Below are 17,887 nucleotides of genomic sequence, written 5' to 3' on the forward strand. Positions count from 1 at the left end.
AGCAGGGCAAGAAAAAAGGAACATTGCACAGTCCAGATCTTATTGTCCCAGTTTCTCTGGATATTGTAGGGAATTTAAGTCAAGTGGGATCATGCTGCTTATTGCAATATGGGCTATTTGTTCTGCCTCAGACTTTGGATGCCACCATTACTGATACATTTTTTCAGAACAACTAAACACCTAAAAACCAGAAATATTAATAACTCATTCAGAAAAGCAGCGATCAGCTTTTTTATCATAACAGGAATTGCTGCAAAGGAACTGGATTTGGCAGAGTAATACTGTTCTTTGCCTGCAACATCTTTTTATACATTATGCTCCTTTCTTGTAAACTGACACTGTCATTTTCTTTATTTAAACCCATTTATTAACTAGATGCTCAACACTGCTTCTTGCATCTGGTAACAAAGATGTATTGGATAAAGCCATTCATTCACCAACGTTGAGACCCCACTATCTCCTCATATTATCCTTATGCGAAATATGGACAAACGAGGTCTAGTTGAATGATTATCTTAAATGATGCCCATCCAAGAGGTCCCTGGCAGAAGACTGCATTTTTTTTCTTCAGTTCTGCCTGTTCAACACTGAAATCAACACATTGGAGAAATTAATTGAAAGGCATACTTTTTCGAGGTAAGGTTTTTAAATTAGCACATTACAAACTTGGGAAGGATCACTGACACACTGAGTGTTGATCAAGCTTTACAAAACATTGATACTCTAGGACTATTGGATAAACAACTTGATAAAACTGTTTTTTCTGGAAAGGAGTAATGTAAATGTAAAGTCCTGCATTAAGGTTACACACACACCATCACCACCACCACCACCGAGGGCTGAGAAAAGAGGCACGGCTCAGCTCGTGGCCATTGGTAAAGGCTGGGAAATTTTCATGAAGGAAAGCTCAGTAGGAGTTAATGATATGTTAATGTTGTCGAGCATGAACATCAAGGAAGCAGATGTGCCCAGAGCTGGGGAGTCAGGATGCTGTGAGGCCCATATCCCACTATCAGAATGATATTGGCAAGGAGCTAGATATGATTAATAGAGTAAGGGGAAAACATCAAATTGTCTATAGTCTTAGCTATTCTCAGCAAGAGGGAGCAGATTTATCCTTCATGTTTTCTGAAGATAGCACTAACTATGTAGTAGTTTTAGGAAGGCTTATTTCAATTCAACATAAGGCAAAAGTTCTATCAGTTAGACATTTTACGATGCTGATAGGGCTGTTTCACAAAGTGGGGGCCACCTTTCCAGTGACAAATTTAAGCAGAAACTTGTGGCTGTCTATTAAGGATGTATTAGGAGGGGTGCTGTAGTAAGTTACAAGACTAGATACATTTTCTGGCCCCTTCCCGTTCTAAGTTTCTCTGTTTTTCTTTAACAGAAGTACAGAAGAATCTTCTAGCCATTAACACAAGTTACTTAAAATTTTTGTGATGCTGCATTCAAACCTCATTAGAGACCCTATCATGTCAGGGCATCATGTGGTTCAGTTGGTTTAGTGTCTGACTCTTGATTTCAGCTCAGGTCATGATCTCATGGTTTGTGAGTTCAAGCCCTGTGTCAGGATCAGTGTTAACAGCATGGAGCCTCTTGGGATTCTCTCTCTCCCTCTCTCTCTCTGCCTCTCCCCTGTTTGCACATGGGTCTCTCTCTCTTTCAAAATAAACATACAAATATTAAAAAGAGAGAAAAGGGGTCATGTCATTTTATAACTGTTTACATGAAGCAACTGTTTGCTACTCCTGATTTGTAAAGAATGTATGTCAAGAGTGAAGGATTTTCTTTACAAAGTTTATCCATGCTCCCTTAGAGGTTCAGTTCTCTACTAACCTTGCATTTATATAAAACATTAAATATTATTAACAGAATTTGTCAAGGATTCAAAATATTGGACTAGAGCCATTTGGGGTTCTAGAACTTTGGGATGTGTTATGTCTCCTGGTACTCAGTTTGGTTCAAGATGGCACAGGGTGTTAATCAACACAGTGGTTAAAGCACAGGTTGTGAAGCCTGACTGGGTCCAAATCCTACCTGTACTTCTTACAATCTATGAAACCTTGGGTAAGCAACATAAGCTCTCCATGCCTCAGTCTCCTCATTATAAGTTGTATTAATTGGTACTGCCTCTGACGATAGTAGTGATGAGCTAACTACCAGATCTAAGCTAGGCAGGAGGCATGCTACTGTTCCACACAGTCTCTCTAAAAGATTTGAAGCTATCCCAATATGTGTCTAATCTGGAGTCCTAGAAACCTGCGGCGTTGTGGTGCCTATAACCTTGTGTAAATTAATCTGGCGACAAGTATTTACAGAGTGCTTATTATAGTGAATTTTAAAATGGTGAAAGAAGAGTCAGGCTTGCTGTTACACAGTCAACATACACTTTATTATAAAAGAAAAATAATTTTTTAAAATATAGAATCTAATGATAGATTTTAATATATGCTAACTCATAAAGTATTTAAAGGTATTTAAATAAGGATATCATCCATAAATCCTTTCCAAAGGGCTCCAACAATAATTGAGTTATAACATAGACAGGAACTTCTTGTTCGAACTAAGCACTGTTGTTTCCATATCATTGGAGGGGTATCAGTTTGGGCTTAGCAGTTGGAAAATAGAAATAGTTTTGTAAAACTAGGATAAATATTATGAGCTTTACTCTACAGTGCATTTATTCCCAGTTGTTTTGAAAAAGCATAGTGTAGAAGTTATCTCAAAATAATGACACTTTCTAATAAAACCACCCCAAAATATAGCTTTAGAGTTTATAAAATACTTTGACAGCTGCCACTTTACTTCTATGTCTCACAACAATAATGTGAGATGGGCATTAATTTCATTTTAGGAAGAGAAAACTAAGACTTTGAAGGGCTAAGAGGCTTGTTCAGGGTTACAGAAGTAATAGATAACAGAGATGGGATTTTTAACCCTGATCTCATGACTTCAAATCCAATTTGTTTATTTAAAGATTTTATTTTTATATATTTATTTTATTTTTTGACATTTACTTATTTTTGAGAGAGAGACAGAGAGAGAGAGAGAAGCGGGGCAGAGAGAGAAGAGACAGAGAATCTGAAGCAGGCTCCAGGCTCTGAGCTGTCAGCACAGAGTCTGATGTGGGGCTCGAACTCATGAACTGTGAGATCATGACCTGAGCTGAAGTTGGACACTTAACTGACAGAGCCACTCAGCCTCCCCTAAAGATTTTATTTTGAAATCCCTACACCCAATGTGGGGCTCAAACTCACAATCCTGATACCAAGAGTTGCATGCTCTGGGTGCCTGGGTGGCTCAATCGTTTGGACATCTGACTTCAGGTCAGGTCATGATCTCACGGTTCATGAGTTCAAGCCCTGCATTAGGCTTTCTGTCAGCACAGAGCCTGCTTCAGATCCTCTGTCTTCCTCTCTCTCTGCCTTTCCCTTGCTCATTCTCTGTCTCTCTCTCAAAAATAAATAAACACTAAAAAAAAAAAAAAAAGAGTCATATGCTCCACTGACTGAGCCAGCCAGGCAACCAACCCCAAATCTGGTATTTTAAAAATCTCATCGGGGGTGCCTGGGTGGCTCAGTCGGTTAAGCGTCCGACTTCAGCTCAGGTCATGATCTCTCGGTCCATGGGATCGAGCCCCACGTCAGGCTCTGTGCTGACAGCTTACAGCCTGGAACCTGTTTCAGATCTGTGTCTCCCTCTTTCTCTGACCCTCCCCTGTTTATGCTCTCTCTCTGTCTCAAAAATAAATAAATGTTAAAAAAAAAAATTTAAAAAAATCTCATCAAGTTTAGTATGAAACACTGAAATCAATACTTATGTAATAAAACAATTTTTCTGCCAGACATTCTCAGAATGTCAAAATGGGTTTATTTAGGTGCCTACTACTGATATTTCTGCCTGCATAGAAGACATTCCCATTTCTGGTCATGGCACTCTGTCCATGGGAGGGGGCTCCTTTTCTACCCCTCAATCTGTGTGGTGCATGTGGAGCTAAAACCACCTCCAGGCAAACTCTCTCTCTCTCTCTCTCTCTCTCTCTCTCTATCTCTCTCTCTCTTTGTCACACACACACACACACACACACACACACACACACACACACACACACCTTCTTCTGTGATTAGCTTTGGACAGATAACTGATCCAAAACAGGCCGATCTGAACAAATGGGACCCAATGACAGGACTTTGGGGGGAACTCTTGGAAAGATAAGCCCTCTTTCTCATAGTTTCCAGTTGAACAGGAATTGGATTTGAAACTCCCTCATACAGAGAAAGACTGTTTGGGAAAAGAGCCAATCCAGAGGGAGCAGAGCTGAGACACGAAGAGCCAAAGAGCAAGACATCATATGAGCATCTGGACCCAGGTCTACTTGGACTTGGCAGTGAAATAATTCAAACACATGCCCTTTTTAACTGAAGACACCTTGAGTTGGATTTTTGTTAGTTGCACGTACATAGAAGAGTCCCTACTGGAATTTTACTTTAGTCATATACAAATGGAATTAACTGAGACAGGACCGCATAATCAGCCAGATTTCTAAAAAATTTTGTCTTCATTTTTTTTTTTTTACATTGGAAAAAGAAAAGGAAGAGGGAGAAGGAGAATAAGAAGATTCTCCTACCCTTGAAAATTTATCAAGGTCAGATCAGAAAAGCCAAAACTCTGACCTGTGGACCCAAGAACTGGACTGAATATAATGAGAAACATTCCAAAGATTTAACAAGTGGAAAAATAGCCTGGTGTGCCTCTTTGTGAATAAGCTGCTCCCTGTTAGCAAGCCTAAAGCACCACTAAATATCACGAGGTCAATTCCACTGAAATAGGGTTTTTATATATTGTCAGATTTCTTATTTATTCAGTTGAAAATAGGATCTTTTATACCAATCTTTCTTTTAAAAAAAAAATCCATAGTCTGTTTTTAATTGGGAACGTTCCCTTTGGTTAAGTACCAGGACATGGAGGGAAGGTGGAGGCATCAAAGCTTCTTTAGCAAAATGAACAGAGCTATTTAGGTCTGACTGGAGTCTGCCAGAACAAATTCCTGGTCGTCTAATTTGCCTCACTGATGGACTTGACAGAGAATGAAAGAATCCAGACTTGTAAGATGAGTACCAAAATCTGAAAACGAACCCATCTGAGTGCTTTTCCCACTTCTTCCCATTATTTTTTTTTTAAATTGAGGTATAGGATAGACGGTAACACTTCAGTATTTCCCAAAAGACACTAAGCACATTGGAATTTCTAACCCCAAAGTTGTGACAGGGAGAGCAGTATATATTTTGAGAAGAGACAATTAGCTGTCCACATTAATAAACAAAGGGTGCACACATCAGGTTTAAATTCCAATTATGAAAGCAATGTTTTCCACTTTTGCTTGGTGTGATGCCTTTGGGAATAGATGGCTGGTGGTCTCGAATTCCTGGCTTGAAACTGGGCACAGATATCATCAACATCCCAAGTTATCTCTGAAGCTGGTATGTCAGCTTGTCAACTCGACAAGCTGTCAAGTCGGAAGCTCCTGATGGAAGAGCCTACCGAGTTTATTCTTCACCTTCTTTTTTTGGTTATATGTTATCTGTCTGTGCTTAAGTATCAGGAGTTGCTCTTTAGACCTTCATGGAAGAAAATTCTGAAGTCATGGACAGGCTGAACCTTTCTGAGTAGTGGCTAGGTGATAAGAATCTAAATTAAAAACTAGCCATTAACCTATGGGCATTAAAAAAAATCTGATGTTAACACAGTAATAAGAAAACTTGTTAGTTTTAGGGAAAAATCACTTTGTAAAATGTTATTCCTTTAACATAGTTGTGCTATTTTCTAAAGGCTGAATCTGTAAATTCCCATAATGCCAGAGCAGTGGGCAGTATTTCTAGAAACAATAGACTTTCTCTCCCAGGGAAAAGTATGATAGAATCAATTACCATCTTCCTTCTTTCCCAAAGATGGCTAAGCATTTGCCTCATGGCTTTTTGAGATATTCATGCCTCTCTAGCTAATTTTGTGTACTGTACATTTCAAGCAAGTTGTAAATTTCATTTAAGAGAAAAATAATCCCTTCTTTGTCACTTAATGTTTTTACCTCACCATGTTAAAATAATAATAACATGCCATTACTGTAAGATATTCTTTGCTACATATTTTCTTTTAAAGTTTTTACTTAAATTCCAGCTAGTTCACATATTAGTGTCAGGTGTACAATATAGTGATTCAACACTTCTATACAACACCCAGTGCTCATCACAAGGGGGGGGAGGGTTGAGGGAATGGGTTAAACAGGTGATGGGGATTAAGGAGTGCTACCTACTTTTGTAACCTGAATTTGTAGAGAATTATTCCATCTATCTTCTGCTTCTCCTGGCTTTGTGATCACTACACAGATCCCTTCTCCATCATAAGACACTTCTTGGGAGCCTTCATATTTATATAATTAAAATAATAAAGAGGAAAATTCCAATTCCATTGTCTATTATATATTCTAAGCATGGATAATACTAGAACAAAAAGATGGCCTTTATAGAATGCTACAACCATCTGAATGAGCATTTACCTTTCTGATATCTTTGGTATTAACTGGCCCTTTGATGAACCAGGGACCCACGGGTGATACATCTGAATTGAGAGTCATATCATCTATGTATTTACACATAAATTTCTTACCTGATACATACAAATATGCTTTCACATAACTTATCTTATCTGATACACACAAATCCCAGAGGCAGGATTTATCCACATTTTAAAGAAAACTGATGTTCGGAGAAACCACATGACTTGGTACAGGTCACACAGCCAGAAAGAAACCAAATCAGAACTCCAAATGAAGAAGCCACTAAGGAAACAGCATCCACTGTTTGGAAAAACCACACACAAGGACCTCTCTGTATGCACAGTAAACCCCACCCACATACAAAGCTTTCACAAACATGTGTACAGGGCAGAGTTCTACCTAGCTGTGCAGAGAGGGTCTCCACCAAAAGGCTCAACAAATAACCATTATAGTTTTGCATTAAAGGGTTTTATGATGATTCATTAAAAAGCTGATTCAATAAGGTTCCACTAAACTACTAGTGATTTTATTGTCATTCTTCTTGCTATACCCACATAAGTATAATCTATTACAGCATATAAGTTTGTATTTGTTGAACTTTTATGAAAATGTTTTATGTCATTTAAAAATATTTACACCATTCAGGGGCTTATATCAGTCAGATAAGTGTCTGACTCGTGGTTTCGGCTCAGGTCATGCATGATCTTGTGGTTTCATGAGTTCGAGGTCTGCACTGGGCTTTGTGCTGGCAGCTTGGGATTCTCTCTCATCTCTCTTTGCCCCTATCCCACTTACACTGTCTCTGTCTCTCTAAAAATAAATAAACTTAAAAAAATACTTATATCATTTAAAACAGATACCACAAGGTATCAAGAGCCATAGAAGAACCAGGATACGGTCAGGTAGACAGAGCTTGAGTGCTGACTCAAGCCATGAGGCACAGCTCTTACCCACCCAGGGTTCCTCGAGTACAGGAGGGACATTGTGAGGATCAGATAAGATAAAGCACATGGAATCCCAGGCACGGATTTGGCTGTGGCGGGGCTTCTATCTGACTCCCTTTCCATTTCTCTTCTTTTAACAATATCAAAAGAATGAACATTTGTAGAACTAATATGTTAAATGCTTTCAAATAAAGAAGTAATTGGTCTAGTCATACTTATTAAGTGATACTGTTTGGATCAAGAAACACTGGCATTTCAACGGTATCAACAGTACTGATTTAGGAGCAATTCAGACCAAGCCTTTGCAGTGCCTTACATAACGCCCTAGGTGAGTTCTGATTTAGTTTCTTTCTGGCTATGTGACCCAGACCACACAAGTCATGTGGTTTCTCAGTTTCCTTGTCTTCAAAATGTGGATAATGCCTGTTTCTCAGGTTAGTGTGCATCAGATAAGGTAACTGCCCCCAAATACTGGTATTTTTATTTAGATGAGAGCCTTAAGGACTTCTACATTATGGATTTTCCTCATTAATATCAAGCTAAAATTTGTTCAAAGATATGTATTTCTTTTACTATTTAGGAGTCCTTTTTATTTTTGTGAAACTAAAAGCATCATTTCATTTTTCCATAAGTGTTTTCTGTAAATGAAGGCCTTCTATAAATGGTAGGAAGTTTCACATTGGGAATTTCTTGTTTCTTAGTAACTTTGGAGACTGTGGTCCCTTAACTTGATTAGCCCCATTACTCTCTTTTATTATTCATTTTCAGAGTATTCTGACTTCTAAATAAATATCACTTGAGAACATTTCTAAAGATGGCGAGTAGGCCCTAAATACTGGAAATATTTATCCCCCTTCTGATCGGCTTTCCAGAGTTTCACTTTATTTTCACTCACTACAGAACTCGGACTGAAAAGCTGATCAGCCACATGCTATGTGCACATGAGCAATTGTGTAGGATACTTCGTTTGTACTCAAATGAGATAATAGATGTGAAAGTACTTTGAAAATTTAAAAGCTCTATGGGCATTAAGTTATTATTATACAAACGTGAGTGTGACATTCATTTATTAGAGGCAGGGAAATATGGGAGCATTTCAGAGCTTCTGAGCTAATGAGTCCAATTTAGAACTGTAGGCCAGAAAAGTGATGTTTTCAGCATGACAGAAACCCATTGTCTAGATGTGATTATATCATTATGTTCAGTGGTTTAAAAAATGTTATTAGTACTGAACTCAATTCCATCTCTCACATATTCATTTAAGACAATTTGATGCCAGAATATTATTTATATCAGAATAAAAGCAAACAATAGCCACAGTATTTAAAAGCCACTGGATTCCAAGATAGGTATTTTTCATACTAGTTCAACCTGAACACCGATAATTAAACATCACTCTAGTGTTACTTGTGAAAATCATTTGCCAATGAACAAATTTCATAGTGGAACGGACATTAAATGTATCTCAATTTAACTGTAAGCATTGGTTTTCTAGGTTAAGCAAAACACTTCCAAACATCTACTGAGTAGATCTTAAGAGGGCAACACTCCTATGAATTATTGCAACCACCAAGAACTTGAGGTTTCTGGCCTATGACTAGAATCCCAGATCACTCTGGTGGAGTCTCTGCTGAGAACAGATTTTCTGACCTGGTGATTTTTCTCTTAATTGCATTTTCCTTTCTTTTAGTAAATTAGCAAGCCTGAAGATGGACTTGTGTTGTTTGGTTAGGTGAGCCTTACCCATGCAACGAAAGCCCCTTGGGAGAAAGGTCCTGGGAAAGAACCTCAGGGACCAGGCTCCTGGTTGGATGGAGGTGTAACTAGCTGCTTGCCTACCGAAATTTTAATTTCTAATCCAAGTCTTTAGGAAGACCCAACTTTATTGGCTAAGCACATAGCCTCGGGGAAGAAATGTGGCATGGGGAGAGCATGACAGGTTGTTAAAAAAGCAAATGGATTTAAAAAATCATCCTAGCAAATGACCAGAAAAGAAAGGATAAGAAAAAAACACCAATTGAGTGGTTGAGTGATAGAAAAGCACTTAAAAAAAAAATAAAACTGTTCAACAACAAAATCACAGAGTATTTCATATTTTGACAGGTTAAAGCTTTGAGACTATTTTTAAAAGGTACACATTCATTTCTCCACGATTTCTGGCATTTCTAGACTAGGAAACATTCTCAAGAGAAACAAACAAAAAACTGCAATTAACACAACCGAAAGAGTTGCAATCCCAGAATTCTTTTCCTTATTGATTAGTTTCTTGTAGTGCCATCTCCTATTTTCTCTGCTTTCTCTGCAGCCAAAGTGCTGTATTGAGCGGCAGGATTTCAGAAAGGTCTAATACGCTCCTGGCTCCTGGCCTATGTCTACATCAGTCATTCGATTGCTGTGAGCAGTACACGTGAGGAAAACAAGCATATCCACACAGACCCTCTGTGGCTCGCCACGTCCCATCCACCCTTTTATCTATCCTCTCTCTGCTTTTGGGCCTTTATCACCTGGCCAGATACAAGTTCATTCAACTTTCTCAAGGATAGGACAATTCTTGAAAGGGATGCTTTCCAATCGGAGTGATGGGAAAAACATCTGGGCTATTCAACAAGAAATACTAGCCTTTGAATCTCATGAGGGACCTAAGGGAGAAATCTTGCTAGATTATCTCTGAGTGTTCACACGCAGGCAGAGGAGTAATTAATTTCCTCTTTGAAAAAACTGTGTTGTGTGCAGAAATGTCATAAATTATAGGAGGATCTCAGATAGGTGATTTTGTTTTTGAAGTTGGCATAGTCAACAGTAGCTAATGCTCTTTAAGGAAGGATCCTCCTTTACCCAGGAAATAGAAAGGTTCAGAAAATACCCAGTTGGTACTAATACATAAAGACTACATGGGTCAAACTTAAAACAAATCATGTCTCTGAAATGCTGTCATTACAGAAATTTAACCACATATATGTGATCCACAAATACTAACAAGTAGCAGGAAATATATGAACAGCTTGGGGGAAAAAAGCTTTCAGACTCTAAAAGAACATCAGTGAAAACAAGAATAAGGATTAAAAGATAATACTTAACAAGAGAGAAAAGGAAAATTATTCATTTCTTGTAACTTGTACATTTTCATCTCCCTTCAAGAAAAGATTCTCCGTAATCCTAACATTGCCATTCCCTGCACAAAGATCCCAGAGAACAATTCAATATTGAGAGAGCTAAAAGGAGTTGCAATATACCAGACTCTCTCTCTCTCCAGGGTATCTGCAAGCAGAAAAGTCATGGTTTCCAGAACATTCTCTTCACATTTTTCTTTCATGAGCGGCAGCACAGAATGTTTACCAAAGGCTTTTCAAAACAGAATCTCACCAAACAGTTGAGAAAAATATTTAACAAGCAAAGCAAAGCAATTACAGTCGAATTTTCACCTCAAGATTCTCATCTTAGGTGTGGGAGGCAGAGAGAAAACTCTTAACACACCAGTCTGAACCTGGAAGGAGGATGAAAACAGTTGATTCTGCCAGTTGTTGTCAACAAATCCAAATCTTTGAATCTCGAGGACAAACGCTAGAGCCGTAGCTGCCCCCCTGGACGTGTGTTAAGAACAGTTCCACTGTTGGGTATGGCTGACTCATGTTTCTGAGCGGCAGTCTGAGGGCAGGTGAGGCATGGACACCTCTACCAAAACCACAGAGAGGGCTAAGCATGAAAGATCTCTCTTTTCAGTTCTTTGTGTCAAGCAGCATCATCACCTTCAACGACTCAAGGTGACATTGTGAGACGATGCAACCAGTCCCAACAGTGTGATACTGTTCAAATATGTTAACCCGGAAGGAAATTAACAACATCACGAGGAGTTACTACTTCCCCCCAACTTCTGCTCTGTCATCTAACCAATTTACATTTTATAACCCAGACTTTTGTTATTCATTTTCATTATGATTTCATTCTCACGCGGGATGATTCCCTTTGGCACAAAGACTTTCTGGGTGCAATGGGATCAGACAACTTCTCCCATAAGAATGGATAACAAGGACCTGGGTATACAAGCCATTCCCAGAAGGTGTGTTTTCAGTCTGGTTTGAGCGAGTAGGGAATGAAGGCCATAGCATAAGATGGTAAAATTCCAGCTGGGTGGACAACAGGCATCCATCGGCTCACTGCAAGCTAGTGTTCAATATCAGAATGCATTACTCGATATGGGTGAAAGGCAAAAATATCACAGAGGCTTTTAACACCTTACCTGGGCCATCTGCCTCTCCAGTTTTGATCGGGGAATATCATCAAAGTAGTTTTCATTTCTTCTCCTCCTTGCATCGCCCTGCATGATAATGTGAGGAACGTCTAGGGAGCCACCAGTGGTGTAAGTGCTTTGGCTAAGTGATGGAGACAACTGAGGAGGAGTGTGATTACCACTGGGATCCTGAATGGAAATACATCATGAAATAAATACCATGTTCTTGTGGCTAACCTTTGGTTTCACAATTGTGAAATACTGACAAGACACACTGCAGGGGTGGGGAGTCATTTCTGAATCACCTGCTAAGGAATGGGTGACATTCTACCATTTTATTGATGGCGTGATCTAGGCAATACTTTCCCCCCTAAGTATTTCAGGTCAAAGTTTTCAAGGATAATGAGTCAGGCCCGGTTTTCCTACACCAGTGCTACGGAGGAGCTCAGGAGAGAGGCACCCGTATGCTGGGCACCCCTGATGCGACTGTGTGTGTTTACAAGGGAAGAGATGCATCTCCCTGTGGACAGTGTCCTCACTGTAGTGACACATGACAAGAAGGCCCCAGTAGGACCTAACGGGTCTTGATTCTCCATCAAAGGGTGGTCTGGCAATCAGGCAGGGAAGAGGACACAGTATGGAAACACAGCATGTCACACGCAGACTGCAGAGCAATGCATATAATGACAGGGGACGTGTTTCAACGTCAAAGATGACTCAAGCTGAGGGAAACTGGTCAGAAGTCAGATAAGGGGTGGCAGACGGCTGGGCTCTAGGGTTTGCGAGTCAGAGGAGGGTTGGATTGTGCTGAATCTCCAGGCCACTTCTCCCCCAGATGTTCTGGGCCTCCTGTGACAGATTAAGATCCTGCACTTTTTCTTGGGAATCTCTGTCTTTGATCTGTTTGTTGTTCTCCTAAATCTCTTCCAGGGAGCCGGAGGGAGAGGTTCAGGAGGGGAAGGAAAGAGAGCAGAGTAAGTAGGAGGAAGTTACTCGTCTAAAGAGGCATTTTAGGATGTTTACACTGAAGGCACCTACATCTTTACCTCCTTTTGTGTAGCGAAATGAAGGTAAGACAATAATCACTTTCTAGTCTTATTTTCCCCCTAATTTATTTGAGGCTTCCCTTACTGGGAAGAAAAACACGTCCTGTTTTTACTTTCACTGCTCCCAAAGCCCCCAACTGGTTGGTCTCCAAATGTCCCAGTGTATCCCAATTTCCCCAGTGCTCAATTTTCCTGCTGGTTCCCTCCTCCAGCCACATCTCTTGTATTCCCTGAAATCGTTGTGTATCTTCTTTAAAATGGAATCACACTCACAGTCTTACCAGCTTCTCTCCCACCCGACCCTCTGCTGTCCTGGCAGTAGTTTTGCTGTTTTCTGAAGTTCACTGATAAGAGGCTTTCTACTGCATTTCATTGTTGGCAGGTACATCTAAGTGCCATGCTTGTGTGTACTGTTTGCTATTGCTGCCTTTGCTGACACGTGCAGAAAATGGATCAGAAGCCAGTGCAGGATGAAATAAGGAGAACAGAGTTGGAACTCTCCAACCAGTCATGGAGATCCAGGCTTTTCGATGAGTTTTTGAGAAGTTCCAACAGGGTCTCATGGAAACCAGTGACTGTTGGCTGCTCCTTCCCACTGCCATTTTGCCAGCAATCAACTCTCATTTTCTTGTTCTCTCTGCTTTGCCCTTCTTGCCTTCCTTCTCCTTCCACGTTATCTTTGTCTCCATTCTATACTTTTCTCTCTAGTTTTTCGGCCCCAGAATTCTAAAATATAGCTGCAATCATTTATTAATGTTCTGGATTCTCTATTCATAATTTTTGAAGGAAGTAAAGCTGACAAATTTTTACTTCCTAAAAAAACAGGAGACCCTAAGGTTAACTTTCAATTTATCTTTCCTTAACTGTGGTCCTTGAATGATTTTCATTCTGTGGGTTTGAGGAGTTTGACCGAAAACTCATCTCCCCTCACTTGGTGCAGATGGGAATGTGGGAAGGGGGCAGAGGGAGTGATTCTTTAAAAGTGCTGGTTTGTAATGTGTACATCTCAATCTCAAAAGTATACATTTAACCAATTGAGAGAAACAAATCTCATCTTACAAAACACAATCAAAACTGAGATTGTTTTTATATAAATAAGGTAAACCACATGGAAAACAGCCTGTACTTCTCGATCCATTGCTTCGATCATGTCATTTTATTGCACACAATAACTTCTGAGGATAAGAGTGCAGGAGGAAACGAACAAGCTGGGCACTTACCCTGAGGGTGATGGACCGAGGGGGCTTCTGTGGTGGATCGTCGTGCAGCCTGTCTCCCAGAGATGCCAAAATACGTTTCCTGTGGCCAATCAAATTGATTTTTAAAACCTGAAACGACATATATTTGGGTTAAATATTTCATCTGAGAAAAAGATGTCCTAAAAGATGAAAAATGAAGGGATCTGTGCAGTTACCTCTGCACCATGAGAGATGTGTGAAATCAGGGTGGGCCCTCAAGTCCAGAAAGATGGGAATGGCAGGGGCAGAGTCCAATGTGGCTGTGGAGTGGGGGTTGGAAAAAAGAGCAGAGACACGGCTCCTCCTGCTGGTGCTGCCCTGGAGTCTAGATCTCCTCTCATCAACCACCACCCTTTCCAGGGGATAAGTCACTTTAACCGGCACCAGCAGAAAACTCTCCCATACACAGAATCCTATTGCTCTTAGAATAAAATCGGAGTCCTGACCTGGCCCCAAGGTCCAACAGGGCTGGTTGCCCTCTGCCTCCCTCTGTGTCCCTCCATTCAGGATGTCCACACTAGCCTTCTCTGTTCCTTGAACGTTCCATACTCATTCTTGCCTTAGGGCCTCTATCCCTTTTGTCCATCTGCCTGGAATGGTCCCCTCAAGATTTTCAAATGATGCCTTCTCATCCCTCTGGGGCTCAAGTGTTATCTCCTCACAAAAGCCTTCTCCCTCCTCTCACTAAAAGAACCATGTCCTCAACCCCCATCACACTCTTTTTTCATGATCCTCTTTTTATCATTCTTTGAAATAACTTTATTTATAGGTTCAGTGTGTGTGTGTGTGTGTGTGTGTGTGTGTGTGTGTGTACCCATCTCCCCTAGATAAACTTCCTGCAGGCAAGGCTTTGGTGTATCTTTATCATTATGATTTCCCAAATGCCTAAAGCAATGCTTGAAATAACAGGGGTTCAATGAATATGAAAGAATGAATTTTAATGTAGATGAAGGTAGCAGAGGAGGGTTGGAGTCAAGCACTACCTACCTGGGGGAAGACTCAAAGTCTCCCCAGGATGGGATTTTGAGTCTGAGGGCCCTACAAGGCACACTGTGGAAGAGGTGACAAAGGAAACCAAGAGTTGCAGACAGTCTCAGTTCCCACCTCTTCCTGGAGCTTTGCAAATGCTGCTCTTTTTCAACCATCCCAACATCCCTCTCTGGAAGGGGTTCTTCTTGCTTTACAGAAGAGGAGCCTGAAGTTCAGAGTGGTTAAGTAGTCTATCTAAGGGCCAGTGCGTGGTGGCTCTGGGATTTGAATGAGGTTTGCCTGACTCCAAAATTTGTTTTACCTGAAGGTAAACTGCAAAGTTTGGGCACATCTCCAAATATTACTGATGTTTTAAAAGAACATATTATAAATCCATTCATAAGAAATGCATTTACCTCTTCTCTGCCCACGTGTAGTTCCAGGACAGAACTGGAACTATTTGGGTCACTAGTTCCTCAAGTACAATACCCATAGTGTAAGTGATCTAAACAAAATCTCTCTTTTCAAGTTTTAAAGAGGAGAGGTGGGCATTCTCTGGCATTCCTCCTGCACTATCTTGAATTTTTATTTGCCTATTTGTCAGTTAGCCTATTGGACTTTCTGCCTACACTGATTCAGATTTTAAACCAGCAGTATGCTCTATTCCTTTCACATCTACTCTCTGATCCATGTCTGTTGATGACGGGGATAGCAAATGTTCATCAAGGTGAGTGATCACATGCACCACCTCCCTATGATTTTGTAAACCTTTATTTTGCCTGGCTGATGCATCCTGATCTTTGCAGTCACCCCCATAAAGCAGCTCCTCTTCCCCACAGATCATTCTAGTCAATTTCTGTACCTTCTCCTACCCCTTTACAGCTGCTTAAGGTTTGTCCAGCAAATTACAACATTCCAGGTGTAAGTGAACCATGGCTTTACATCTGAGCAGTACATTATTTTCTGCTTTGAATGTACCCTTTTAAATGTCCCTTTCTAAGTACTCCTGATTCTGGCTGGCCTTTCAGCCATGGGAGGAAAAACCAGGGGCAAAAATACACACTGGCTGTAAAACCTCTTAACTTTGTTACAGCTGATAGTTCAAAGCCTTTTAATCTTGGAAGGAGGGCTTGTATTACTTCTCCCTAAATTCCTTATCCTACAGTCGTCCATGCAGAAACCCATCTGCCGTCCTTCTCCATACTCACATAACCCTGTATTATCTTCCTGCATGTATATTAGCCGGTATGGCATTTCACTACCTGGAGGAGTTAGCAAGTTTTGCAAATCTAGAATTTCACCATACACTCCTCAGATGATTTAGAAGTATGCTTAATAAGGATGGTCCCAATGTCCATGACTTGCAGGCAATATTGTTTACACGATCCAGAGAAATGCCCTTATATTTTTGCGTTGTTTCTTTTCTTTCTTTCTTTCTTTTTTTTAAAGAGTACCAAGATCAAAGAATTCCTCCATTTCAGGGAAATATAACATTAACCTTTTCAAATGTATTTGCAAGTCTAAAAAACACTACATTCTCCTCATTCTCTTTTATTCTTATTCTCAATTACTTTGCCAAATGCTTCTATTGAATATAAATTCCTCCCATAAAATCTCCACTGCCTTCCTCCCAATAGTTAATTGGACCTGCTGCTGCTGCTGCTGCTGCTGCTGCTGCCTTGGGCCCCTGGGTCCTGCTAAGTAATGTTTTTATCGTAATAAATGAATTCAGAATTACTTTGACAAATAACTGACACTAAACAACAAATAACTGTGGTAAAACTGAGCTGGTGTCCCCTCCACTGCTGCTTTTGGTTTACTCTCCAACAACTCAATTTGGGGCGAGATACCTGAGTCTCTGATCTCCATTTTCTCACCTATAAAGTGAGGAAGTTAATGCCAATCCTAATGTTGGGAAGATGAAGAGCGAGATTATGAGAATAACCAGCACAGGGCCTGGTGTAGAGAAGATACAACCTTCACACTGTGCTTCTTCCAGTTAGTGGGCTCTAAGGATGCATGCAAATCCTGACCCCGAAAGACAGGGACTATGCGATATTCAGAAAGTTAATCACATCAAACAAGTCTGCTGGTGCTTTGCATGCAGAGATTTGGCTAACCTTGGAAAAAGTGCCCACTGAAGTGACATGTACTGGTAGGAAGGGGTCTGGTTTCTAGCTGTTAAATTTATTCCTAGACCTAATCTAAAAGAATGCATGCTATTCTCCCATGCACATTATTTAATCCCCAAAGGAGGTAAGCTGAGGCACTCTACACTGGAGCTCTACTGCTGCCTCCTCTACAGAACCTTCCGGAAGAGTCCAGACAGATAGATAGATAGATGGAACAAATTAACACAGAGTGATGAGTCATGTCAAAAACATGTGGGTAACTCTCATTTATTAGAAATGATCCCACATTACAGAAGATACTGATGATTACCATTTACTTAACATTTACTATGGTCTAGTTGTGCTAGAAACTGTGCCAAGTACATTATATATGTGTAAATATCTCATTTAATCCTTATAATAACATTCTCATTCTCATTTTAGAGGTGCAACCTGAGACACAAATACTGAGTAACTTGTTTAAGGTCACAGTGCTAATGGCATCATGGCGGGGATGTGCACCTGATTCTTAACCTGCTTTTTACCACTTACCAGGCTCTTCTTCTTGCTGTCAATCTCTACACCGTCTGGCTTCAGCTACACTATAAATAACGTGTCATGAGGCTTCTTAAAATGGTGCTTTGTAAATTTTGAGTTATTGTGTTCAAAACACTTATAATGGGTTTTGATCATCTGAAAACATTAAAATACTATAGCTTCAATTCTGGACAAGGCTAAAGCAGTGTTAAAGCTTCAGGTCAAAAGAGCTCAGGTGGGTACCTTACAGAATTCCTC

At 40.2% G+C, this 17,887-nt stretch overlaps 1 protein-coding gene across 18 annotated transcripts in view; it reads right to left on the minus strand.

Moving 5' to 3' along the window:
- The window catches only part of ANKS1B (ankyrin repeat and sterile alpha motif domain containing 1B), a 1,079,287-nt gene that overhangs the window by 71,571 nt on the left and 989,829 nt on the right, over positions 1–17,887 (minus strand). For 13 of the 18 annotated variants that reach the window (XM_060656663.3, XM_060656662.3, XM_060656659.3 and 10 more), the window contains 2 exons: positions 13,995–14,102; positions 11,738–11,917 (listed from right to left, as the gene is read on the minus strand). In XM_060656663.3, the coding sequence (XP_060512646.3) occupies positions 11,738–11,917; positions 13,995–14,102 (288 nt within the window). The remainder of the gene's footprint in view (positions 1–11,737; positions 11,918–13,994; positions 14,103–17,887) is intronic. The other 5 variants (XM_060656666.3, XM_060656665.3, XM_060656667.3 and 2 more) reach the window with 2 other exon arrangements.

This window comes from Panthera onca, chromosome B4 (genome assembly GCF_046562875.1).
Source record: "Panthera onca isolate mPanOnc1 chromosome B4, mPanOnc1 haplotype 2, whole genome shotgun sequence".
Lineage (NCBI taxonomy): Eukaryota > Metazoa > Chordata > Mammalia > Carnivora > Felidae > Panthera > Panthera onca.